General features: G+C 40.3%; 1 protein-coding gene across 1 annotated transcript; it reads left to right on the plus strand.

Annotated features, from left to right (window-relative positions):
• Nucleotides 1-26,436: 26,436 nt before the first annotated feature.
• LOC125100842 (olfactory receptor 56) lies at nucleotides 26,437-27,384 on the plus strand. Its single transcript, XM_047731321.1, has one exon. It carries the CDS (start codon nucleotides 26,437-26,439, stop codon nucleotides 27,382-27,384), a length of 948 nt encoding a protein of 315 aa, XP_047587277.1.
• Nucleotides 27,385-27,859: the final 475 nt, after the last annotated feature.

The raw sequence follows: 27,859 nt of genomic DNA on the forward strand, positions 1-27,859 counted from the left end.
AACTCTTTGCACATCTTATATTAGGATTATTCCTGAATGTATGATGAGTTTTTTTTTTTATTTCAGAGGTTCTTTTTATTTTTTTTTAATTTTTAAATTTATTTTCAGTGTAACAGTATTCATTGTTTTTGCACCACACCCAGTGCTCCACGCAATCCATGCCCTCTCCAATACCCACCACCTGGTTCCCCCAACCTCCCACCCCCCGCCCCTTCAAAACCCTCAGATTGTTTTTCAGAGTCCATAGTCTCTCATGGTTCACCTCCCCTTCCAATAAGCATTTATTACTTTCAGATGTACATTAATTTCAAATGTACTCAAAAGTAAATGAAAATTTCCCATTATTCCTAGCTTGATGGAGTGATCACGAATGGGTGTTGAATTTCATTAAATGACATTTCTGCATGTCTTGAGATGATCATATTTTCCTCTTTTATACTGTTTATATTTATATTTACTGGATTAATCATGCCTTTTAATTTATTTTTTAAAAAAATTATTTAAAATCTAGTTAGTTGACATATGGTGTAATATTGGTTTCAGGAGTAGAATTTAGTGATTCATCACTTACATGTAACATCCAAGGCTCATTATAACAAGTATTCTCCTCAATAACCCACCCATTTAGCCTATGCCTCACCCTTTCCCTCCTTCAACCCTCAGTTTGTTCTCCATCATTAAGAGTCTCATAGTAGAAGTGGAAGAAGCATTTCACAAAATACAACATCCATTCTTGATTTAAAAGCCCTCGACAAAGTTGGTGTAGGTGGAACACACCTCAACATCATAAAGACCCACAGCTAATATCATCCTCAGTGTGGAACTGAGATGGTTTCCCCTGCGGTCAGGAACAAGACAAGAATGTCCACTCTCACCATGACTATTTAACATAGTATTGGAAGCATTAGCCTTAGCAATCAGACAACACAAAGAAATAAAAGGCATCCAAATCAGCAAAGAAGAGGTCAAACTTACACTATTTGCAGATGAGATGATAATATATGTAGAAAACCTGAAAAACCATCAAAAATTGGGAAAACTCATGAATTCAGCAAAGCTACAGGATACAAAATAAATGTAGAGAAATCTGTTACATTTCTATATATCGACAATGAAGTAGCAGAAAAAGAAACCAAGGAATAGATCCCATTTCCAATTGTGCCAAAAATAACAGGATACCTAGGATGTACCTAACCAAAGAGGTGAAAGATCTGTACTCTGAAAACTATAGAACACTTAAGAAAGAAATTGAGAAAGACTCAAAGAATTGGAAAAACATTCCATGCTCAATAGGTTGGAGGAACAAATTCTGTTAAAATGTCTATGTTACCCAGAGCAATCTACACATTCAATGCAATCCCTATCAAAATATCACCAGCAATTCACCAACAATCCTAAAATTTATATGGAACCCAAAAGACCTTAAATAGCCAAAGTGTTCTTGAAAAAGAAAAACAAAGCTGGAGACATCACAATTCTGGACTTCAAAGTATATTACAAAGCTATAGTCATCAAGAGAGTATGGTACTGGCACAAAAACAAGACACCTATGTGTCAACAGAGCAGAATATAGAACCCAGAAGTGGACCCTCAATTCTATGGCCAACTAATCTTTTTTTTTTAAGGTACAGTTTATTTAACAAACATTCTATGTCTTTGTACTTTCCAAATTTTCACAGTTACAAATAATGTTGCAAACAGAAAGCCTTCTCAGCATGTATTAGTGAATACAGAAAGGTACATCTTCAAAGATGTAACTGAGACAGTGAAGGCATCTGTATATTGGTCACTTTACTGTTTGCTTATTCATTCCAGGTATGATCAACTAATCTTCAATAAAGCAGGAAAGAATATCCTCTGAAAAAGACAGTCTCTTCAACAAATGGTGCTGGAAAAATTGGACAGCCACATGCAGAAGAATGAAACTGGACCTCTTTCTTACACAATACACAAAAATAAATTCAAAATGGATGTAAGGCCTAAATGTGAGATGGGAATCCATCAAAATCCTAAAGGATAACAGAGCCAGCAACCTCTTTGACCTCAACTGTAGCAGCTTCTTACTAAACATGTCACTGGAGACAAGGGAAACAAAAGCAAAATTAACTCTAGGGACATCATCAATATAAAGAGCTTCTGCATATGTGTTATAATAAACACTGGGTGTTTTACTCAACTAATGAACCATTGAACCCTACATCAAAAACTAATGATGTACTATATGTTGACTAACTGAACATAAGAAAAAGCTCTGCATAGTGTGGAAAGAACAAAACTAAAAAGCGACCTATGGAATGGGAGAAAATATTTTCAAAGGATGTATCTGATAAAGGGTAGTATACAAAATCTATAAAGAACTTATCAAGCTTGATACCCAAAAACAAATAATCCAGTTAAGAAATGGGCAAAAGATATGAACAAACATTTCTCTAAAGAAGTTATCCAGATGGGGGCGCCTGGGTGGCTCAGTGGGTTAAGCCGCTGCCTTCGGCTCAGGTCATGATCCCAGGTCCTGGGTTCGAGCCCCACATCGGGCTTTCTGCTCAGCGGGGAGCCTGCTTCCTCCTCTCTCTCTGCCTGCCTCTCTGCCTACTTGTGATTTCTCTCTGTCAAATAAATAAATAAAAAAAAAAAGAAGTTATCCAGATGGCTAACAGGAACATAAAAAGATGCTCAACATTACTCATCATCAGGGAAATACAAGTCAAAACAATGATGAAATTCCACCTCTCACCTGCAGAATGGCTAAAATTAAATACAGGAAACAACAAGTGTTGGCAAAGATGTGGAGAAAAGTTAACCCTCTTGCACTGTTGGGTGGGAATGGTGGGAATGGAAACTGGTGCAGCCAGTCTGGACAACAGTATGGAGGTTCCTTGAAAAGTTAAAAATAGAACTACCCTACAACCCAGCAGTTACACTACTAGGTATTTACACAAAGGATACAAAAAAACTGATTTGAAGGGATACATGAACCCTGATTTTTATAGCATCATTATCAACAATAACCAAACTGTGGATTGAGCCGAAAAGTCTCTTGAGTGATATGAATGGATACAGAAGTAGTATATACGTACAATGGGATATTACTCAACCATCAAAAAGAATGAAATCTTGCCATTTACAATGACATGGATGGAGTTAGAGTGCATTATGCTAAGTAAAATAAGTCAGTCAGAGAAAAATAAATACCATTTGATCTCATTCATGTGTGGAATTTCAGAAAGAAAACACATTAACACAGGGGAGGGGGGAAAAGGGAAAGAGAAGCAAACCATAAGAGACTCTCAAAGATAGAGATCAAACTGATGGTTGATGGAGGGAGATGGGTGGGGGATGGGCTAGATGGGTGATGAGTATTTTTTTTTAAAGATTTTATTTATTTATTTGACAGAGAGAAATCACAAGTAGGCAGAGAGGCAGGCAGAGAGAGAGGAGGAAGCAAGCTCCCTGCTGAGCAGAAAGCCCGATGTGGGGCTCGAACCCAGGACCTGGGATCATGACCTGAGCCGAAGGCAGCGGCTTAACCCACTGAGCCACCCAGGCGCCCCGGGTGATGAGTATTAAAGAGGGTACTTGTGATGAGCACTGAGTGCTGTGTGTAAGTGATGAATCACTGAATGGTACTCCAGAAATCAATATTGCACTATATGATAACTAAAGTATAAATAAAGGGGAAAAATTCCCTCATGGTTTCTTTTTTTCTTTCTGCGCCCCCCCCCCATATGTTCCAGGAATTTTTGGGTGGAGTCCTTTGGGTTTTCTACATAGAGTATCATGTCATCTGTGAAGAGTGAAAGTTTTTGACTTCTTCCTTGATGATTTGGATGTATTTTATTCTTTTTGTTGTTTGATTGCTGAGGCTAGGATTTCTAGTAGTATGTTGAACAACAGTGGTGAAAGTGGACATCCCTGGCATGTTCCTGACCTTAGGGGAAAAGTTCTCAGTTTTTCCCCACTGAAAATGATATTCACTGTGGGTCCTTCATATATGGCTTTTATGATGTTGAGGTATATTCCCTCTATCCCTACACTGCAAAGAGTTTTATTTTATTTATTTTAATTCAATTAGCCAACATATAGAACATCATTAGCTTCAGAAGTAGAGTTCAATAATTCATTAGTGGTATATAACAACCAGTGGCCATCACATCACCTGCCCCTTTAATGCCCATCATTCAGTTACCCTATCCTCCCACACAATTCCCCTCTAACAACCCTCCGTTTATTTCCTATAGTTAATTGTCTCTCATGGTTTTCTCACTCTCTATTACTTCTCATTCAGTTTTCCCTCCCTTCCCCTATGATCCTCTGCACTATTCCTTATACTCCACATGAGTGAAACCATATGATACTGGTCTTTCTATAATTGACTTATTTCTGTCAGCATAATCATCTCCAGTTCCATCCACGTCATTGTAAATGATAAGTGTTCATCCTTTCTGATGGCTGAGTAATAGTCCATTGTATATATGTACCACATCTTTATCCATTCTTCTGTTGATGGACATCTCTGTTCTTTCCACAGTTTGGCTACTGTGGACATTGCTGCTATGAATATTGGGGTGCATGTGCCCCTTTGGATCACTATATTTTTATCTTTGGGGTAAATACCTAGTATAGTGATTGCTGGGTCATAGAGTAGCTCTATTTTTAATGTCCAGAGGAACCTCCATACTGTTTTCCAGAGTGGCTGTACCAGCTTGCATTCTTGCCAACAGTGGAAGAGGGTTCCCCTTTCTCTGCATCCTCATCAACATTTGTTGTTTCCTGACTTGTTCATTTTAGCCATTCTGACATGTGTGAGGTGGTATCTCATTGTGGTTTGTATTTCCCCAATGCCAAGTGATGTGGAGCATTTTTAAAAGATTTTATTTATTTATAAATATATTTGTTATTTATTTATTTGTTTGACACACAGACAGAGAGCACACATAAGCTAGGGGAATGGGAGGCAGAGGGAGAGGGAGAAGCAGCTCCACACTGAGCAGAGAGCCTGATGTGGAGCTCAATCCCGGGACCCTGGGATCATGACCTAGCTGAAGGCAGACGCTTAACCAACTGAGCCACCCAGGGGACCCGTGGAGCAAATTTTCATGTGTCTGTTAGCCAGTTGTATGTCTTCTTTGGAGAAATGTCTGTTCATGTCTTCTGCTTATTTCATGACTGGATTCTTTGCTTTTTGGGTGTTGAATTTATTAAGTTCTTTATAGATATTGGATTCTAAGTCTTTATCTGATAAGACATTTGAAATATCTTCTCCCATTCTGTAGGTTGTCTTCTAGTTTTTTAGATCTGTTTCCTTTGCTGTGCAGAAGTTGTTTATCTTGAGGAAGTCCCGGTAGTACTTTTCTTTCTCTTTCCTTTAGAGACGTGTCTATTAAGAAGTTGCTGTGGTTGAGGTCAAAGAGGCTATTGCCTGTGTTCTTTTCTAGGATTTTGATGGATTCCTGTATCACATTGAAGTCTTTCATCCATTTTGAGTTTATCTTTTTGTATGGTGTAAGAAAATGGTCCAGTTTTGGGGTGCCTGGGGGCTCAATCATTAAGCGCCTACCTTCAGCTCCACTTGTGATCCCAGGGTCCTGGGATCAAATCTCACAGCGGGTTCCCTGCTCAATGAGAAGCTTGTGTCTCCATGCAGAAAAATGAAATTGGATCATTTCCTTACACCACACACGAAAATAGACTCAAAATGGATGAAGGATCTCAATGTGAGAAAGGAATCCATCAAAATCCTCGAGGAGAACACAGGCAGCAACCACTTCGACGTCAGCCGCAGCAACATCTTCCTAGGAACATCACCAAAGGCAAGGGAAGCAAGGGCAAAAATGAACTTTTGGGATTTTATCAAGATCAAAAGCTTTTGCACAGCAAAGGAAACAGTGAACAAAACCAAAAGACAACTGACAGAATGGGAGAAGATATTTGCAAATGACATATCAGATAAAGGGCTAGTGTCCAAAATCTATAAAGAACTTAGCAAACTCAACACCCAAAGAACAAATAATCCAATCAAGAAATGGGCAGAGGACATGAACAGACATTTCTGCAAAGAAGACATCCAGATGGCCAACAGACACATGAAAAAGTGCTCCATATCACTCGGCATCAGGGAAATACAAATCAAAACCACCATGAGATATCACCTCACACCAGTCAGAATGGCTAAAATTAACAAGTCAGGAAATGACAGATGCTGGCGAGGATGCGGAGAAAGGGGAACCCTCCTACACTGTTGGTGGGAATGCAAGCTGGTGCAACCACTCTGGAAAACAGCATGGAGGTTCCTCAAAATGTTGAAAATAGAACTACCCTATGACCCTGCAATTGCACTGCTGGGTATTTACCCTAAAGATACAAACATAGTGATCCGAAGGGGCACATGCACCCGAATGTTTATAGCAGCAATGTCTACAATAGCCAAACTATGGAAAGAACCTAGATGTCCATCTACAGACGAATGGATAAAGAAGATGTGGTATATATACACAATGGAATACTATGCAGCCATCAAAAGAAATGAAATCTTGCCATTTGCGACGACGTGGATGGAACTAGAGGGTATCATGCTTAGCGAAATAAGTCAATCGGAGAAAGACAGCTATCATATGATCTCCCTGATATGAGGGAGAGGAGATGCAACATGGGGGGTTGAGGGGGTAGGAGAAGAGTAAATGAAACAAGATGGGATTGGGAGGGAGACAAACCATAAGTGACTCTTAATCTCACAAAACAAACTGAGGGTTGATGGGGGGAGGGGGTTGGGAGAGGGCGTGGGGTTATGGATATTGGGGAGGGTATGTGCTATGGTTGTGAAGTGTGTAAACCTGGCGATTCGCAGACCTGTACTCCTGGGGATAAAAATATATGTTTATAAAGCTGTAAAAAAAAAAAAAAGAAAGAAAGAAAGAAAGAAAGGATGAATACCCAAGTTTTGTAGCAACATGGACGGGACTGGAAGAGATTATGCTGAGTGAAATAAGTCAAGCAGAGAGAGTCAATTATCATATGGTTTCACTTATTTGTGGAGCATAACAAATAGCATGGAGGACAAGGGGAGATGGAGAGGGGAGTTGAGGGAAATTGGAAGGGGAGGTGAACCATGAGAGACTATGGACTCTGAAAAACGATCTGGGAATTTTGAAGGGGTGGAGGGTGGGAGGTTGGGGGCACCAGGTGGTGGGTATTGTGGAGGGCACAGATTGCATGGAGCACTGGGTGTGGTGCAAAAATAATGAATACTGTTATGCTGAAAAAATAAAAAAATTAAAAAAAAAAAAAGAAGCTTGTGTCTCCCTCTCCCACTCCTCCTGCTTGTGTTCCCTCTCTCACTGTGTATCTCTCTGTCAAGTAAATAAATAAAATCTTTTAAAAAAAAGAAAAAGAAAATGGTCCAGTTTCATTCTTCTGCATGTGCTGTCCAAATTTCCCAGCACAATTTATGGAAAAGACTGTTCTTTTTCCACTAGATATTCTTTCCTGCTTTGTCAAAGATTAGTTGACCATCAAGTTGAGCTTCCATTTCTCTATTCTGTTCCATTGATCTATGGTCTGCTATTGTGCCAGTACCAAACTGTCTTGATAATTACACCTTTGTAATACAGCTTGAAGTCTGGCATTGTGATGCCATAAGTTTGGTTTTCTTTTTCAACATTTCCTTGGTGATTCAGGATCTTTTCTGGTTCCATACAAATTTTAGGATTGTTTGTTCTAGTTCTGTGAAAAATGCCAATGGTATTTTGATAGGGATTACTTTGAATGTGTGATTGATCTGGGTAGCATAAACATTTTAACAATGTTTGTTCTTCCAATCGATGAGCATGGAATGGTTTCCTATTTCTTTGTGTCTTCCTCCGTTTCTTTCATTTTAAGAGTACAAATCCTTTACCTCCTTGGTTAGGTTTCTTCCTAAGTATCTTATGGGTTTTGGTGCAATTGTAAATGGGATTAATTCCTTAATTTCTTTTTTTCAGTCACATTGTTGGTGTATAGAAGTGCAACTTATTTCTGTGCATTGATTTTATATCCTGCCTGGTTGCTGAATTCCTGTATGAGACCTGGAAACTTGGGGATGGAGTTTTGGGTTTTCCACATAAAGTATCATGTCATCTGTGAAGAGTGAGAGTTTGACTTCCTCTTTGTGGATTCAGCTGCCTTTTATTTCTTTTTGTTGTCTGATTGCTGAGGCTAGGACTTCTAGTGCTTTGCTGAGCAACAGTGGTAGGAGTGGACATCCATATTGTGTTCCCAAACTTACAAAAAAGCTCTCTTAGGGTAAAAGTTTTTTTTTTTCTCTTTGAGAATGATACTCACTGTGGGCTTTTCATATATGGCTTCTATGATTTTGAGGTATGTTCCCTCTATCCTTACACCATGCAGAGTTTAAATCAAGAAAGGATGCTGTATTATGTCAATTTTTTTATATATCTATTGAGAAGATCATAGGGTTCTTCTCCTTTCTCTTTTCAATGTGTTGTATCCATTGATTGATTTGTGGATGTTGACCCACCCTTGCATCCCAGGAATAAATCCCACTTGGTCATTAAAGAAATAATCCTTTTAATTGTACTGTTGGATCCTATTGACTAGTATCTTGGTAAGTATTTTGGCACCCATGATCATGAGGGATATTGGTCTGTAATTCTCCTTTTTGGTGGGGTCTTTGGTTGTGGGATCAAGGTAATGCTGGCCTCATAGAACGAGTGTAGAAGTTTTCCTTCCATTTCTATTTTTAGCTTCAGAAGAATAGGTATTAATTCTTCCTTAATTGGCTGAATTCTGCTGGGAGACCATCTGGTCCTTGACTCCTGTTTATTGGGAGATTTTTTGGTTATTGCTTCAATTTCTTTGCTAGTATGGGTCTGTTCAGATTTTCTATTTCTTCCTGTTTCAGTTTTGGTTCTTTATACATCTGTAGGAATGCATCTATTTCTTCCAGATTGCCTAATTTGTTAGCATAGAGTTGCTCATAATATGTTCTTATAATTGTTTGTATTTCTTCAGTGTTGGTTGTGTTCTTTCCTCTTTGTTTTTTTTTTTAAATTTTTTAAATTTGTTTTCAGCGTAACAGTATTCATTGTTTTTGCACCACACCCAGTGCTCCATGCAATCCGTGCCCTCTCCAATACCCACCACCTGGTTCCCCCAAACTCCCACCCCCACCCCTTCAGACCCCTCAGATTGTTTTTCAGAGTCCATAGTCTCTCATTGTTCACCTCCCCTTCCAATTTCCCCCAACTCCCTTCTCCTAACTCCCCATGTCCTCCATGCTATTTGTTATGCTCCACAAATAAGTGAAACCATATAATAATTGACTCTCTCCGCTTGACTTATTTCACTCAGCATAATCTCTTCCAGTCCCGTCCATGTTGCTACAAAAGTTGGGTATTCATCCTTTCTGATGGAGGCATAATGCTCCATAGTGTATATGGAGCACATCTTCCTTATCCATTCGTCCGTTGAAGGGCATCTTGGTTCTTTCCACAGTTTGGTGACCGTGGCCATTGCTGCTATAAACATTCGGGTACAGATGGCCCTTCTTTTCACTACATCTGTATCTTTGGGGTAAATACCCAGTAGTGAATTGCAGGGTCATAGGGAAGCTCTATTTTTAATTTCTTGAGGTATCTCCACACTGTTCTCCAAAGTGGCTGCACCAACTTGCACTCCCACCAGTAGTGTAAGAGGGCTCCCCTCTCTCCACATCCCCTCCAACACATGATGTTTCCTGTCCTGCTAATTTTGGCCATTCTAACTGGTGTAAGGTGATATCTCAATGTGGTTTTAATTTGAATCTCCCTGATGGCTAATGATGATGAACATTTTTTCATGTGTTTGATAGCCATTTGTATGTCTTCATTGGAAAAGTATCTGTTCATATCTTCTGCCCATTTTTTTATATGATTGTCTGTTTTGTGTGTGTTGAGTTTGAGGAGTTCTTTATAGATCCTGGATTGATATCCTTTTGTCTGTACTGTCATTTGCAAATATCTTCTCCCATTCCATGGGTTGCATCTTTGTTTTGTTGACTGTTTCCTTTGCTGTGCAGAAGCTTTTGATTTTGATGAAGTCCCAAAAGTTCATTTTCGCTTTTGTTTCCTTTGCCTTTGGAGACATATCCTGAAAGAAGTTGCTGTGGCTGATATCGAAGAGGTTACTGCCTATATTCTCCTCTAGGATTCTGATGGATTCCTGTCTCATGTTGAGGTCTTTTATCCATTACGAGTTTGCCTTTGTGTACAGTGTAAGAGAATGTTCGAGTTTCATTCTTCTACATATAGTTGTCCAATTTTCCCAGCACCATTTATTGAAGAGACTGTCTTTTTTCCACTGTATATTTTTTCCTGTTTTGTCAAAGATTATTTGACCATAGAGTTGAGGGTCCATATCTGGGCTCTCTACTCTGTTCCACTGGTCTATGTGTCTGTTTTTAAGCCAGTACCATGCTGTTTTGGTGATCACAGCTTTGTAGTAAAGCTTGAAATCAGGTAATGTGATGCCACCAGTTTTATTTTTGTTTTTCAACATTTCCTTAGCGATTCGGGGTCTCTTCTGATTCCATACAAATTTTTGGATTATTTGCTCCAGCTCTTTGAAAAATACCGGTGGAATTTTGATCGGAATGGCATTAAAAGTATAGATTGCTCTAGGCAGTATAGACATTTTAACAATGTTTATTCTTCCGATCCAAGAGCATGGAATGGTCTTCCATCTTTTTGTGTCTTCTTCAATTTCTTTCACGAGTGTTCTGGAGTTCCTTGAGTACAGATCCTTTACCTCTTTGGTTAGGTTTATTCCCAGGTATCTTATGGTTCTTGGTGCTATAGTAAATGGAATCGATTCTCTCATTTCCCTTTCTGTATTTTCGTTGTTAGTGTATAAGAAAGCCATTGATTTCTGTACATTGACTTTGTATCCTGCCACATTGCTGAATTGTTGTATGAGTTCTAGTAGTTTGGGGGTGGAGTCTTTTGGGTTTTCCATATAAAGAATCATGTCATCTGCGAAGAGAGAGAGTTTGACTTCTTCATTGCCAATTTGGATAGCTTTTATTTCTCTTTGTTGTCTGATTGCTGTTGCTAGGACTTCTAATATTATGTTGAACAAGAGTGGTGAGATTGGGCATCCTTGTCGTGTTCCTGATCTCACCGGGAAGGCTGCAAGCTTTTTCCCATTGAGGATGATACTTGCTGTGGGTCTTTCATAGATAGATTTTATGAAGTTCAGGTTGTTCCCTCTATCCCTACACTTTGAAGTGTTTTAATCAGGAACGGATGCTGGATTTTGTCAAATGCTTTTTCTGCATCAATTGAGAGGACCATGTGGTTCTTCTCTCTTCTCTTATTGATTTGTTCTATCACATTGATTGATTTGCGAATGCTGAACCATCCTTGTAGTCCAGGAATGAATCCCACCTGGTCATGGTGGATAATCTTTTTAATCTGCTATTGGATCCTGTTTGCTAGGATCTTGTTGAGAATCTTAGCATCCATATTCATCAGTGATATTGGTCTGAAATTCTCCTTTTTGGTAAGGTCTTTGCCTGGTTTGGGGGTCGGGGTAATGCTGGCTTCATAGAAAGAGTCTAGAAATTTCCTTCTGCTTCAATTTTTTGAAACAGCTTCAGGAGAATAGGTGTTATTTCTTCTTTGAAAGTTTGGTAGAATTCCCCAGGGAATCCGTCAGGTCCTGGGCTCTTGTTTTTTGGGAGGTTTTTGATCACTGCTTCATTCTTGTGACTAGATATCGGTCTATTCAGGTTGTCAATTTCTTCCTGGTTCAATTTTGGGAGTTTATAGTTTTCCAGGAATGCATCCATTTCATCTAGGTTGCTTAGCTTATTGGCATATAACTGTTGATAATAACTTCTGATGATTGTTTCTACTTCCTTGGTGTTAGTTGTGATCTCTCCCTTTTCATTCATAATTTTATTAATTTGGGCTTTCTCTCTTTTCTTTTGGATTAGTGTGGCCAATGATTTATTGATCTTATTGTTTCTATCAAAAAACCAGCTTCTAGTTTCATTGATATGTTCTACTGTATCTTTGGTTTCTACCTCATTGATCTCAGCTCTAATCTTGATTATTTCCCTTCTTATGTGTGGAGTTGGTTTGATTTGTTGTTGATTCTCCAGTTCTTTAAGGTGTAGAGACAGCTGTCTCTAAGGTGTAGAGACATACAATTTTTTTGAGGGAGGCTTGGATGGCTATGTATTTCCTCCTTAGGACCGCCTTTGCTGTATCCCATAGGTTTTGGACCAAAGTGTCTTCATTTGCATTGGTTTCCATGAATTGTTTCAGTTCTTCTTTGATCTCCTGGTTGATCCAAGCATTCTTAAGCAAGGTGGTCTTTAGCTTCCAGGTGTTTGAGTTCCTTCCGAACTTTTCCTTGTGATTGAGCTCCAGTTTCAAAGCATTGTGATCTGAGAATATGCAGGGAATAATCTTAGTCTTTTGGTATTTGTTGAGTCTTGATTTGTGACCGAGTATGTGGTCTATTCTTGAGAAGGTTCCATGTGCACTTGAGAAGAATGAGTATTCTGTTGTTTTAGGGTGGAATATTCTGTATATATCTATGAGGTCCATCTGGTCCAATGTGTCATTCAATGCTCTTGTTTCTTTATTGATTTTCTGCTTCGATGATCTGTCTATTTCTGAGAGAGGTGTGTTAAGATCTCCTACTATTGATGTATTCATATCAATATGGCTCCTTATCTTGATTAACAGTTTTCTTATGTAATTAGCTGCTCCCATATTGGGGGCATAGATATTTACAATTGTTAGATCATCTTGGTGGATAGTCCCTTTAAGAATGATGTAGTGTCCTTCTGTATCTCTGACTACAGTCTTTAGTTTAAAATCTAATTTGTCTGATATGAGAATCACTACCCCTGCCTTCTTTTGAGGCCCATTGGCATGAAAGATGCTTCTCCATCCCTTCACTTTCAGTCTGGATGTATCTTTAGGTTCAAAATTGGTCTCTTGTAGACAACATATGGATGGGTCCTGTCATTTTATCCAATCTGCAACCCTGTGCCATTTTATGGGTGCATTTGCCATTCACATTGAGAGTGGTTATTGATAGATACGTTTTTATTGACATTGTGTTACCTTTGAAGTCTTTCTTTCTGTAGATTGTCTCTATATTTCTGTTCAATGCTATTATTAGGATTTTTCCTCTTTTATAGAACCCCCCTTAATATTTCCTGCAGGGTCGGCTTGGTTGTTGCATTGTCTTTTAAGCCTTGCGGGTCTTGGAAACTCTTTATCTCTCCATCCATTTTGAATGTCAGTCTTGCTGGATAAAGTATTCTTGGCTGCATGTTCTTCTCATTTAGTGCCCTGAATATATCTTGCCAGCCCTTTCTGGCTTGCCAGTTCTCTGTGGACAGGTCTGACATTATTCTGATGGGCTTTCCTCTGTAAGTAAGGAGCCTCTCTGTCCTAGTGGCTTTCGAGAGATTATATCTACAATTATGATTCCTCAATTTGACTATCTGGTGCCTTGATGTTTTTCTGGAATCTATAATCTTGGGTGGAGACCGTTCGGCCTCTAGTACATGAACGCTGGTTCCATTCGCGAGATTGGGAAAATTTTCATGAAGAACTTGTTCCACTATATCTTCTAGACTTCTTTCTTCCTCCTCCCCTTCAGGGATTCCAATAATTCTGATGTTGGAACGTTTCATGGCATCATTTATTTCCCTGATTCTGTTCCCATGGCTTCTAAGTTGTTTGTTCCAGGCTTCTTCCTGATCCTTTCTCTCTATCTGTTTGTCCTCCAGATCACTAATTCTATCTTCTGTCTCAGTTACCCTAGCTTTGAGAGAATTTCGATTAGATTGGAACTCATTGAGAGCATTGTGAACCTCATCCCTGGTAGCTTTCAGCTCTGCCCTAACATTGTGAACATCCTCTCTGGTCGCTTTCAGTTCTGCCCTAATCAATTCCGTTTGGTCATCCATCGCTTTCTCCAACCTAGCTATTGCCTGGATAATTGTTAGCCTGAATTCTCTTTCTGACATATTGTCTATGTTGATAGCCGTTAGCTCTGTTGCAGAAGGCCCATCCTCTGTATTTTTCTTCTGTTGGACATTCCTCCTCCTAGTCATTTTGGTGAGAGGTGACTGAACAGATGTAGCTGGATGTATCGACCATGGTGCAGTCCAGGTGCACCCTGGAACACTTCTGAGCAATCAGGATTCCCCATCCAAATGAGAGAAAAAAGAAAAGAAAAAAAAAAAAAAGAGAGAGAGAGAGAAAGACAGGAGAAAAAGGGAAGATAAAAGAGAAGGTTCAGCCCAAATGGGCCCCAAGGTAGGATTTATGAAGTATACAAACAAAAATAGACAAACAAAAAGACTGATAAAAGTATATGACACGAGAAAAAAATACATATATAAACAAATAAAGGGAGAACCTCATCAAAAAGAACCCCAAGTATAAGATTTATATACTATCAGGACAAACACAAAAACACAGAAATACTGGTGGAAGAAAAAGATGGGAGAGTGGTAATAAATTCTCAGTGTGGGCGAGGAAGGTTGTTTTGATTCTTCCTGGATGTATCCTGATATCTTTGTTAAAGGACTCAACTTTCCTAAGATAAAGGGGGATTAAAAATTGGTTTACCTATAGGGGTAGCATTGATTGGGGAAAGGGGATTACTTTGAAGTTTAACTCTATATGAATATTAGAAAATAAAAATAAAAAAGGAATAAACTAGATTAAACTAAACTAAAATTTAAAATAAATTAAAAAAATAGGAATGCAAAAGAAAAACACAAGTGTATGTATCAAAAAGTTCAGGTTAGAAGGTTATTATGGAATTTGATGTACTGGACATCTCACTGTAATGGTAAATAGGTTAAAAAATAATCTATATAAAAAAGTGAACCAAAATATTGGGAACAAGTTAAAAATAAAAGTTGTCCTATGAAGTAGTGGTGGTTGTTCTCTTATAGTCTTTTTTTTTTCTTTCCTGGTTGGTTTTCTGTGGGAGGGGCCTGCCACGTGGGTTTTCAGTCAATGATGTTCCCTGAGTTAAGTCCTCCCACTCCCCTCAAGGGGGTGGGCTCTGAGGAAACTGGTTTTTTTCTGGCTTTTGCTCTCTGGAGGTTTTTATGTTTGTTCACTTTTTTTTTCTTCTCGCCTTGACCGCTTTTGATGGTTTTTGTAGGTTTAGAGGAAAGCAAACTGCACCCTGACCTCCCTCTCAGAGAGAAGCCTCAGTCTGGCTGGAGAGCCCAAATAAATTCCCCCTTGGCCACTGGCAGAGCAGGTTCCTAGTCGCAGTCCCTGGGGATGCAGGATCTTCTGCTGCAGCTGTCTGGGCAACTCCAGACCACCAGAGAGGTTCCAAGCAGCGATCGCACACTGAGATTTTCCTGCTGGCCCAGGCTGGGAGTGCCTGGTCTTTCTGGGTCTAAGAGCAACGGGCTTTCACGCACCTCTCTCAGGGGAGGGGGCGGGGTGTGCGCGTCTCAGGCTCTATTAGCACGGCTGGGCATTCTGCTGTCTAGCGATGCTCCCAGCCCCTCACAGGAGCCGGACCCTACGGGCGGGCGCGCTGGGGGCTCAGGGACTAAGACCTGGTTTCTCCGCCACACACTCTCTGGCTCAGCGCCAGGGGAGGCTGTCCTGGGTCCTGGGACTTAAGCCCCTGTACCTAGCCACCCCTATTCCCACAATTCCCACCCCTGCCATGATCCTTTGCTCTCTTTGAGTGCTTTCAACCAGTCTCCAAGTTAATGCTGGTCCCCAGACACAGGGCACTCCCGTATTGGGGTATTACTTTCCAATCAGTCACCTCTGGTGGCTCCCTCCCCCTTTTGTTTATCTTCCGATATCAGTCCCACGTTCCCACTCCGCTTTACCTGCCCACTGGTGTCTTCTGCCCTTGTAGAGATCCAGATGTGTATAATTCTGATCTCAGGCTGATTTCATGGGTGACCGGAGTTCTTTGGTAGGTAATCAGCTCACTTTAGGGTACAGGTTGAAACGGCGCCTCCTCCTACTTCCCTGCCATCTTGTCCCCCCCTGTTCTTTCCTCTTTCATTCATGATTTGATCTGGCTCCTTTCTCTTTTCTTTCTGATATGTCTGGCTAGGGATTTATCAATCTTATTAATTCTTTCAAAGAATGAGCTTCTAGTTTTGTTGATCTGTTCAACTGTTCATTTCATTTCTATTGATTGATTTCTATTCTAATCTTCATTATTTCTCTAATAATATCTCTAGGATAAACAAGTCAGAATAGATGGATTTAGGTTTTATTTGCTGTTCTTTATCCAGCTCCATTAGGTGTGAGGGTAGGTTGTGTATTTGAGACTTTCCCTGTCTCTTGAGAAAGTCTTGTATTGTTATAAAATTTACCTCTTAAGACCATCTTTGCTGCATCCCAAAGTTTTGAACAGTTGTATTTTCATTTTCATTTACTTTCATGAATTTAAAAAATTCTTCTTTCATTTCCTGGTTGGCCACTCATTCTTTAGCAGGATGCTCTTATCCCCCATGTATTTGTGTTCCTTCCAATTTTTCTCTTGTGATTGAGTTCAACTTTTAAAACATTGTGGTCTGAAAATATGCAAGGAATTATCCCAATCTTTTGGTGTAGGTTGAGACAAGATTTGTGACCCAGTATGTGATCTATTTTTGAGAATATTCTGTGTGCATTCAAGAAGAATGGGTATTCTGTTGCTTTAGGATGAAATGCTCTGAATATATCTGAGAAGTCCATCTGGTCTAGTGTTTTATCTAAAGCCCTCATTCTCTGTTGACCTTCTGCTTAGATGATCTGTCCATTGCAGTGTGAGGAGTGTTAAAGTCCGCTACTATTACTGTATTATTATCAACATGTTTTTAAAATTTTGTTATTATTTGGTTTATAAAATTGGCTGCTCCCAAATTTGGGGCATAAATATTTATAATTGTTAGATCTTCTAGTTGGATAGACCTTTAATTATGATATAGAGTCCTTGTCCAACTCTTTCTTTTAAAAAAGGATTTTATTTATTTATTTGAGAGAGAGACAGAGCAAAAGAAGGTGAGGGTCAGAGGGAGAGGGACAAGCAGACTCCCAGCTGAGCAGAGAGCTGGATGTGGGGTTTGATCCTAGGACCCCAGGATCATGACTGGAGATGAATGCAGATACCCACCTGACTGAGCCACCTGGGTGCCACCCTTCAACTCTTATTAAACTTTTTTAAATTTGTCTGATAAAAGGATGGCTACCCCAGCTTTCTTTTGATGTCCATTAGCATGATAAATGGTTATCCACCTTCTCACCTTCAATATGGAGGTGCCTCTGGATCTCAAGTGAGTATCTTATAAGCAGTGTATCAGTGAGTTTATGGGTCTTATTTTTTATCCAATCTAATACACTGTATCTTTTGATTGGAACATTTAGACCATTTACCTTCTGAGTAATTATTGGAAAATATGAACTTACTGCCACTGTATTACCCATAAAGTCTCTGTTTCTGTATATTGTCTCTGTTCCTGGCTGGTCTATGTTACCTTTGGTCTCTCTCTTCCTTAAAGGATCCCCTGTAGTATTTCTCTCAGTTCTGGTTTAGTGATCACAAACTCTTTTAGATTCTGTTTTTTCTTGAAGCTCTTTATCTCTCCTTCTCTTCTGAATGACCATCTAGTTAGATAAAGTAATCTTGCCTCCATATTTTTCTCATGTAGCATCCTGAGTATATCATGCCCATCCTTTCTGGCTGCCAGGTCTCTATGTATGAGTCTTCTGCCAGCCTTATATTTCTATCCTTGTGAATTAAGGACCTCTGTCTTGAGCTGCTTTCAGGATTGTCTCTTTATCTCTAAAATTTGCAAGCTTCACTAATACATATCAGGGTGTTGATTTATTTTTATTGATTTTGAGGGGGCTTCTCTGTGCCTCCTAGATGAATGCCTATTTTCTTCCCCATGTTAGGGAAGTTCTCAGCTATAATTTGTTTAAATAAACCTCCTGACCCTCTCTCTCTTTGCTCTTTCTCTGGGGACCCCAATTATTCTAATATTTTTTCACTTTATGGTATTGCTGATTTCTCAAACTCTCCCCTCATGATCCAGTAGTTGTTTATATCTCTTTCTCTTATCTTTCTTATTCTCCACCATTTTGTCTTCTATATCATTGACTCTCTATTCTGCCTTGTTTATCGTAACAGTTAGAGCTTCCATTTTAAAATATTTAATTTATTTATTTATGAGAGAGAGAGAAAGAGAGAGAGAGAGAGCATGAGTCTTTGCCCAGGTGCAATTGCAACCCCCTTGACAGGGGGCTGGGCTCAGTGTAAATGGCTCTGGAACCAATGTGGGAGGTGAAAATTGTGGTGCCCTGATCTCTAGCCCTGGAGCTGAATGGGGCTCCTGGAGCTTTAAATAGCCCCGGAGCTTCAGTGGGCCCTCACAGAAAAGCAGTCAGTCATTCTTGTCTCCCTGGCTTCTGTCAGAACTCTGTTCCCCCAGCCTGTGATTGAGCATTTTTATCTCAGGCATGTGACGCCTTTTCAAGTCTCTAAACTTTAGGGACTCATGTGGCACACCCTGCACTCCTCATCCTGGGGGAGAAAGGTGGGTTTGTTATGGTTCTGCCTTTTTTGGGGGTCCCTGCTTGGAAAGCAGTAGCTTGACTGTGCAGTGGTTCCTGGTTTATGGCAACATCAAGCAGACAGTAGGTGCCTGGACACCCTGTCTGCAACTGGCTTTCCCACTCCAATATTTGGAAACTCCACCATGCTCAGGCACCCCAGTTCTTTTTGTGACCCTGGGGATCCAGAGACCATGTTGTCCCACTTGGGATTCTGTCCCCCTTCACCTGCTGAGTGCGTTTCAAGTAGGGATGTCTCTCACTGGGCCAGACTTCTAAAAGTTCTGATTTTGTGCTTTGTTGCTTATAACACTTTCCAGTTCCCGGTTTATGGAGGCTCCCTGCCCCCATGGTTTCTTTTTTTTTTCTTTTTGTATTTTTTTGTTTGTATTAATTAATTAATTAATTAATATTAACATATAATGTATTATTTGCCCCAGGGGTACACGTCTGTGAATCATCCGGCTTACACATTTCACAGCACTCACAATAGTCTTATGGTTTATTTTCTGAGATATCACCTTGGATTCACATCTCTGCACCTCCTACCTTGCAAAAAGTGGTCATTTTTCTATTTGTAGGATTGCAGCAGTTCTTTTCTCAGATCTCTGGTTGATTTTGCAGGTGTCCAGAATAATTTGATAACTGTCTAGCTGAATTCCAGGGACCAAATGAAATTAGGGTCCCCTGCTTTCCCACCATCTTAACTCAGAACTTAAAAGTTCCCCTCCTTGAGTACACTCCTAGAAATGGAATTGGATCCTCATATCCTGGATGGAAGCTCACTAATTATAGACACTTATGGCTCTAATTCCATGGAGTCAAGGCAGGTGAGAGATTTCCAAAGATGACCTATGTTTTTTCAGGAAAACTGTGGATATAAGCAAATACAGAACTGATGTTTAGAGAATTGTGAAGTTGTGAGACAAGCTGGAGAAGCTTGTGTTGACAAGGGAAGAACAGAGTGCAGCAAATGTGCTGAGCCAAGATGACTAGATTGTATATTTGTGAAGTAGATGCTTTGTAAAATCACTATCTTAAGACTTCTTGAAAACTCTGAGAGTGGTCAGTGTGGAGGACTAAAGGCTAAATTCCAGGATAGGAAATGAGGGCATCACAAAAAGTAAACTGTAGGGGCACCTGGGTGGCTCAGTGGGTTAAGCCGCTGCCTTCAGCTCAGGTCATGATCTCAGGGTCCTGGGATCGAGTCCCGCATTGGGCTCTCTGCTCAGCAGGGAGCCTGCTTCCCTCTCTCTCTCTGCCTACTTGTGATCTGTCCCTGTCAAATAAATAAATAAAAATCTTTAAAAAAATAAAAAAAAAGTAAACTGTAGACTGTTCACCCATATCAGAGACTGGGGAGGGCATTCAACACTGATCAACAGGGAGAGATGACAGATATAGATAGATAGATGATGATAGATAGATAGATAGATAGATGATAGATGGGTAGATAGATGATGGTAGATAGCTAGCTAGATAGATAGATGATAGATGATAGATGGGTAGATAGATGATGGTAGATAGCTAGCTAGCTAGCTAGATGATAGATAGAAGACATATAGATGGATAGACAGATCGATCACACATTAGACTTTGGATATCCCAATACAGAAGATACTTATAGTCCGCAACAGATTGCCCCATTGACACACAACAATAATCCTTCTTCCAACCCCAGCAAACCAAGGAAGGGAGAGGGAGACCTAAGTTTAAAAATTTAAGAAGCAGGAGAAATAGTGAAAGGAAAGATACTTGTCCTCTTCCTCATGGTGGACCCCCCAAACTCTGTCAGGCCTGAGCTAAGCAGAGGTAATCAGATAGGATTTGAATTAGATGGGTGATTTAAATCATGACTTCGATAAGGCTGGATCATAGCCTACTGAAAACCAGTCTTGATTAGCTAAGTAGGATGAGACTTATACCTGAATCTGACTAGACTGCTCTGCAATCAGCCTGATATCCTTCAAGAGGTGGGCAAGAAGATTCTAGGTATGAAGGTGGTCCTAGCTTAAAGTAAAGCTGAATTTTGTTTGTATACAATCAAGTTCCACCCAATCACTACGTGGGTTAGATAAAGGGTAATATAACAGATTTCACATGGCAGAACAAATATAATTGCAAATTTTACAGACAAGAATCCAATGGGGCTTACAGAGGCTGAAGTGGTTGTGCATTGAATCTGTGGACGGTAAGAATAATAACAATGAGTTTTAGATGAGTCTTTACAGAATGAAGTTTCAATAGGAAATTCAAAGCTGGCAAACTAAGTTCCAGTGGAACAACAACTTGAACAAGAATGTGGAGGTGGGAACTCTTCAATTAGGTATTGTAACCAGAGAGATTAGTGGGTAGTAAAGTAGGAAAGGAAGCAGGAACAGAAGAGTCTGAGATGGCCATGAGGAGTTTCTTCAAAAGCCAGATTGGTGTCCCCGGAACACTTGGCAGAAGGCCTATTTTTTCTGTGTCTTCTAAGATCTTCCATCAATCTCCCTTCTCTTAGCCCTCAGATCCAATCTTTGTAACTTTGTATCAGTCTCCAATTGAAGCTCCAAGAGCTTTGTATGGCAGGTAAAACGTTTCTTTTTTTTTTACTATCATGAAAATCAAATGAAAACCAGTCAAATAAAACTAAAGACTCAAAAGATAAATTGGCTATTTTGGCCGATTGGTTTCCAATGAATTGCCCATTGTGAAAATTGACCTGCTTCCATTATAATAAGGGCAAAAACAGGACAACTGTAAAATTGTCATCCAACCTGGGATATTCTTCTGATGGTGAGAAAGTGTTGTCCATGATTACACTGGGAAGGCAGGTGTAATATCCATAGACCACAGAGCTATCCACACCAAACTGTGAAGGGCACTGAGTTTAGGGAAACATCTGACAGTTTTGAGAAAACAACCAGGTCTCTGCCACCATTTGACTCTTCTGAATGTGGGTATTCTTCTTTTCTTTACACTGGGTTATAATGTCCATAAGGCTAGATTGTATTAAGTCTCCAATTTTCATTCAAATACAATGTGTCACCTAGTGTGCTGTGTATAACAGGCCCTCCATAGATAAAGGGTGACTTCATGGGACAGATAAAGAACAGGTGTGGATTGCATGGTACAGGGGCAGACTACTGGGACAGCCACAGATGGAGACCTTGTGAGGGTCCTTAGAGTCACTGGGGAAGTAGGAATGTGTCTGCAGTCGGAGGTAGAGCACCTAGAGAAGATTTCCTTTTCTGACCAGGTTTTCTCACACTATCCCAACTGGCCCTTCTCTGGTGCTGTCCCCAAGCTCCCTGTTTGGGTTTCTTTAATTGTAACCTTGGGAACTACTATTCCAGAGCTGGAGTTTGTGGGCTCCCCTGGGATCCATCAGCTTCACTCTCCTTGCTCAGGTTCAGTGTTAAGTACTTGCATGGGCAGTTGGAGACAGCTGCAATCTGGGCTACAGGCAGCTTGTAGAAGGTGGATGGGTATCTGTGGGTGGGCTGGGATGCACAGGTGCTGGTTCTGGGTCCACCACCATCTCCTTGACCAAGCCTCCTTTCTCTCTTTCCACTTTTGCTGAGAAGAGGCTGTTATCTTTTTGGGTCTTACTCTCTGAGTGAGAGAGCCACAGGAGTGCTGAGGGTGACAAGGGCTTTGATAGCCTGATTGAGAGGTGATTGAGGGGCTGAGGTAGGATGGAGCTGGAAGGTTCCTCCTTCTCTCCTCTGATCCAGTAAGTACAAACTCAAGGAAGGACAATGACGTTATTTTGGTGTTAGACACTCCTCCACAGGATATCTGCTGAATTTTTTTCTTCCAGGGATTCCACTCAAAGGTGAGTGAGGGTCTTTTCCCTATCACCCCCTTACCACTTCCTTGTAGTTTTTATTGCTGATTGCAGGTCATTTCTCCACTTCTGTTTGTTTATTAACATTTCATTTTCCTCTTATTGTCTGCCTCCTTCAGGTTTTGTGGGGGGTGGGGATGGAGGGCTTGAGCATATTCTTTCTAGTGTTATGTCTCTCACTGATCTTTCTTCTAGTCCTCTTCCTTTGATCTATTTATCCATCTGTCTTGGTTATGGGACTCAGTGATGGTCTCCTGGGTTAAAGAGTGATCTAAAGCAAAAAGGCAAAAAATGAGTGACAAGAAATGCAGGTGAAGGAGAGGAAGAAGAGCTGATATAAGACATAGAGTTAAATTAACTTGTCCCCAAAATTGTACTATAGAGACAAAGTGGCCCCCTTTATGGTATCACTTTGAGGGACAAAATGAAGGCATTAACTAAACACCCATGAAATAAATGAAGTTAGAGAGCAGGAACTGAATATGTGAGATGCTAGAATTTTCTTGATGCTAGATGTTTCTTGAGGTGTTTCCATATTATAGTTAATCATTCAACAAAATTTACTGAGGATATAATATATGCCAGTACTATTCTAGGATCTGGGGATCCCCCCATGAGCAAACATGGCATCAGGAATATAGGTTGTAGCTGGGAAAACAGAAAATAAATCCATGCTAATTAAATGTGGAATGCCTGATGGTGTTGAGTGTTCTGAGAAGTACAAGGGCAGGGAAGAAATGGGGAAGGAAGAAGGACTTCAACTCCAAATAGGTGTTGAGTAAGGCATGGTAGAGTAGGTGAGGGAACAATGTTGAGCATATCTGGGAAGAGCCTTACATGAAGAAGTTAGAGCATGTACCAATTCCTCCTGAAATGCAAGGGAGGCCAGTGACACCAGAGTAGAGGAAATTCCAGAGAAAGCAAAAGAAAAAGAGGTCTGGATGATGATGGATTGCTAGCTAAATGAGTCTTCCTTTATTCTTGAAGCATTTGGTCTTTTATTTTATAGAAACAACTTCACTCTAGTGCTATGTACAAATAGACTAAAGTGGGAGCAAGGACAGAAAGGGAAGGAATCCAGCTGAGAGCCATTGTCATCATCCGGTGGAGCAGTGATGATAGTGTAGCCAGCTGGGACCTGCAGGAGTGAGATGTATCCAGGAGTGAATACATTCTTCAGGAAGAGCCAGCAGGGATCTGAAGTTGGGATATGTGTGAGGAGAGAGGAGTCAAACATGTACCATGTATTATTGTCCTGAGCAACTGACAGACATGCCATTAATTGACCTGGGAAGACAAGAAAACAGCTGTTTCCACAGGGGAGACCAAGGGTTCTGTCTGGTCAGTTTAGATAGGAAAAGCCCTTTGGACATCCAAGTGGAGGTGTTGAGTATAAGTAGATATAAGAATCAGAGTTCAGGGGCGCCTGGGTGGCTCAGTGGGTTAAGCCGCTACCTTCGGCTCAGGTCATGATCCCAGGTCCTGGGTTCAAGCCCCACATCGGGCTTTCCGCTTAGCGGGGAGCCTGCTTCCTCCTCTCTCTCTGCTTGCCTCTCTGCCTACTTGTGATTTCTCTCTGTCAAATAAATAAATAAAATCTTTAAAAAAAAAAAAAAGAATCAAAGTTCAGAAGAGCTGTCCAGGAAGGGAGAGAAATGTCATTTTTTTCACCTGTGTAGTATTGTATTATAAGAGTTGGAAGGAAGGAAAGGTATGGAGTGCAACTCTTTGAATGTGCATGTGGCCGAGTGCCTCTGCACACAGTTGGTAAGACTGGTTATCCTCAGTAAAGGAGGAAGAAGTTTTGATGAGGTCTGGGGGACCTGGTTTTCAGTTGATTGGCTCAGTTTGGGGCTGATATATCCAAGATAATATTTGAAGGCTATTGGAATAGTTATTTACTCTTGTAGAACAACCCTTCCCAGCATCATACCTGGGTGTTGGTGGTGGCAAGGATACCTGGGCACATCTTCATTGGCACAAATCAGGACATACTCCCTACGGTAGGGACACAGCACACACAGCCTACATTCTTAGTGGTGAATCTATGTAGGACCATTCTAGTTTAGAAAATTACCCTAAGTCTTTACATAGAGAACATGTCCTGTGGGGTTGCCTGATTTCCTCTTTGTAAGGATATAAGGTAGACATGAATACATCCCACACAAACATCTTCTAGATGCTGCTATCATGCATTTGTGGAAAAACTCTAATCTTTTAAAAATACCTGAGATATTTCTTACTAAATCACTCACTTATCCTCAGAAGAAGGAATCCAGCAGTGAAGTAGTACATTCAGGTCAAGAACAGGGCTGTGGGAAACAAACTGAAGGTTGCAGAAAGGAAGGTGGGTGGGGGGATGGGGTAACTTGGTGATGGTCATTAAGGAGGTCATATGATGTGTAGAGCACAGGGTGTTATAGTCAACTAATGAATTATTGAACATTATATCAAAAACTAATGATGTATGTTGACTAATTGAATTGAAATAATAATAATAAAAAAGACTGAGGGCTCCTGCAATTAAAGGAGGAGTCTTTCTGCCTTCAGAAAATGAAAGTTTATCATGTACTATTTTATTCAGTCAACACATATGTATTGAGATGATACTATGACCTGAGAAACCATTCTAGGATCTGCCAATGTCACTGTGAATAATAAATGGTGCTTATGTCCCAGTGGGATGAGACAAATCATAAAAGTAGAGAAATGTGATGAGCACGGGGTGTTATATGCAACTATGAATAGTTGAACACTACTTCAAAAACTAATGATGTATTATATGTTGGCTAATTGAACACAAAAAATAGGAAGCAATGTAGAGAAAAGAAGTAGAGAAATGTAAGCAATGTGTGGTAAATTGTGTAAGTGCTATGGGGAAAAAAAACAAGAGCAGGGAGGGCTTGAGGGTGCAAGACACTTTTGGTCTTAATATGACCTTACAGAAGACATCTCTATAGAGGTAGGCATTTGAGTAAAGATCTGAAGCAGGTGAGAGATAGAAGTCTGGTGAAAGAACATTCCAAAGAGAAGAAAATGCAAAATCCCAAAGGTGGGAGTGTGTCTAGTTTGTCTAAGGAAATTCAAGAATACACAGTGAGTGAAAGGGGCATGAAAGGAGATAAGGTCAGAGGTACTGTGTGTGTGTGTGTGTGTGTGTGTGTGTGTGTGTGTGTGTGTGTGTGTGGTGTGTGTGATATACATAGGGCCTTGCCACTGCCAGGATTTCAATTTTATTTTGAGTAATTTTGGTAGACAAGGATATACTATCAGCAAAAGAGTTACATAATGTGACATATTCTAACAGAGTCATTTAAACTGCTATGAGAATAGACTCTCAAGGACAGAAGCCAGGAAACCGGAGAGGAGCTTATAATAATCCATCTGAGAGAGGATAGTGGCTTGGAGCAGTTACAATGGGGGGTGATAAGAATCAATTGGATTCTGAGTATTTTGAATGTAGAGCCAAGAGGCTTTTCTGATGGTTTATATCTAGGGACCTCTAAGATATAAAAAAATAAAATTATTATAAGATGTTAGGACTGAGAAAAATAAAGAATATCACAAATCTCCATTAACTTCCCTATTGCTAACATATATAAATTACCTCTTGGACATGAAATGTTTCAAGGCCTATTGGAGATAGTTTACTTAGTTTGTGTAATTCCAGATAAAAAGAATCATATCATACAGGGAAAACCAGTATTTTCCTGCTAAAAGAGGATTGTCCAATAGTCTTGTGACACATAAAATAATTCATTTCCTAGTATCTTTGATATAGATACATACAAATATAGATATGTGCCCAATTCCATAAGCTAGTAAAGATCCTACACTCCACATCATGGGAATATGAAAGAGCACCCTATTTATGTCTCAAAGCACATGTTATTGGGCTTTGATGTGTTACAAGATACAACTGACTGAAGTCAAAGATAAATAAAGACATGTCACTCAATCTCAGAATTTCTCTGTTCCTGTTCTTAGGTGATTGTGAACAACTGAGCCATGGGGATATGGTTGAACCAGTCATCTATAGATGGCTTCATCCTCTTGGGCATCTTTTCTCATAACCAGACTGATCTTGTCCTCTTCTCTGTGGTTATGGTGGTCTTCACAGTGGCCATCTGTGGAAATGTTCTCCTCCTCTTCCTCATCTACATAGATCCTTGGCTTCACAAACCCATGTACTTCTTCCTCAGTCAGCTCTCCCTCATGGACCTCATGTTGGTCTGTAATATCACACCAAAGATGGCAGTCAACTTTCTCTCTGGCAGGAAGTCCATCTCCTTTGTGGGTTGTGGCATACAAATTGGCTTTTTTGTCTCTCTTGTGGGATCTGAGGGGCTCTTGCTGGGACTCATGTCTTATGACCGCTATGTGGCCATTAGTCACCCACTTCACTATCCTGTCCTCATGAGTCAGAGGGTCTGCCTCCAGATTGCTGGGAGTTCCTGGGCCTTTGGGATACTAGATGGAATTATCCAGATGGTGGCCGCTATGAGCCTACCTTACTGTGGCTCAAGAAATGTGGATCATTTCTTCTGTGAAGTTCCAGCTTTATTAAAACTGGCCTGTACAGACACATCTCTTTTTGATACCCTGCTCTTTGGTTGCTGTGTTTTTATGCTGCTCCTTCCTTTCTCCATCATTGTGGCCTCCTATGCTCACATCCTGAGGGCTGTGCTCCACATGCACTCTGCTCAGGCTCGTAAAAAGGCCCTGGCCACCTGTTCCTCCCATCTGACAGCTGTCTCCCTCTTCTATGGGGCAGCCATGTTCATCTACCTGAGGCCTCGACGCTACCAGGCTCCTAGCCATGACAAGGTGGTCTCTCTCTTCTACACGGTCCTTACTCCTATGCTCAACCCCCTCATTTATAGCTTGAGAAACCGGGAGGTGATGGGGGCCATGAGGAAGGGGTTGGACCATTGCAGGACAAGCAGCCAGCATTGAAGGAACAGCATCTGGTGCTTGGTCTTGCCACCTCTTGCTTGCATGACATTGGCAAGTCACTCATCTTTTGTGAGCATCTGTTTCTTCATCAATAAGAGACTCATGACACCTGCCCTGCCTCACAGGCATCAGTACATGTAAATCTAAAGCCTCATGTAGAAGCAATGCACTGATGTTGTTGTCATTATTTATATTTTTTAAAATTTTGAATTAAATCTACCTATTTCTTAATTCTTCTTGGTTATAACTGTGTTTTATTGAGTGTTTTAATTGCTGGGCACTGTTCTTTTCTCTTCACACACCTTCTATATTATTTAATTGATGATTTAGCCTAACAAATATGGATAATTTAAGTGGAAATTTCCTACATGAAAGAAATTGAGTCTCTATAATTCTTCACGGTTGGTTCCTGGACTGCTCCCCTGCTGCATTAGAGGATTTATAAAGCTTTCTTTAGGAAGTGTAAATATATCCC

Source organism: Lutra lutra, chromosome 5 (assembly GCF_902655055.1).
Source record: "Lutra lutra chromosome 5, mLutLut1.2, whole genome shotgun sequence".
NCBI lineage: Eukaryota > Metazoa > Chordata > Mammalia > Carnivora > Mustelidae > Lutra > Lutra lutra.

Coding starts and splice junctions, on each gene's coding strand:
- LOC125100842 (XM_047731321.1), top strand. CDS start 26,437: ATGGGGATATGGTTGAACCAGTCATCTATAGATGGCTTCATCCTCTTG.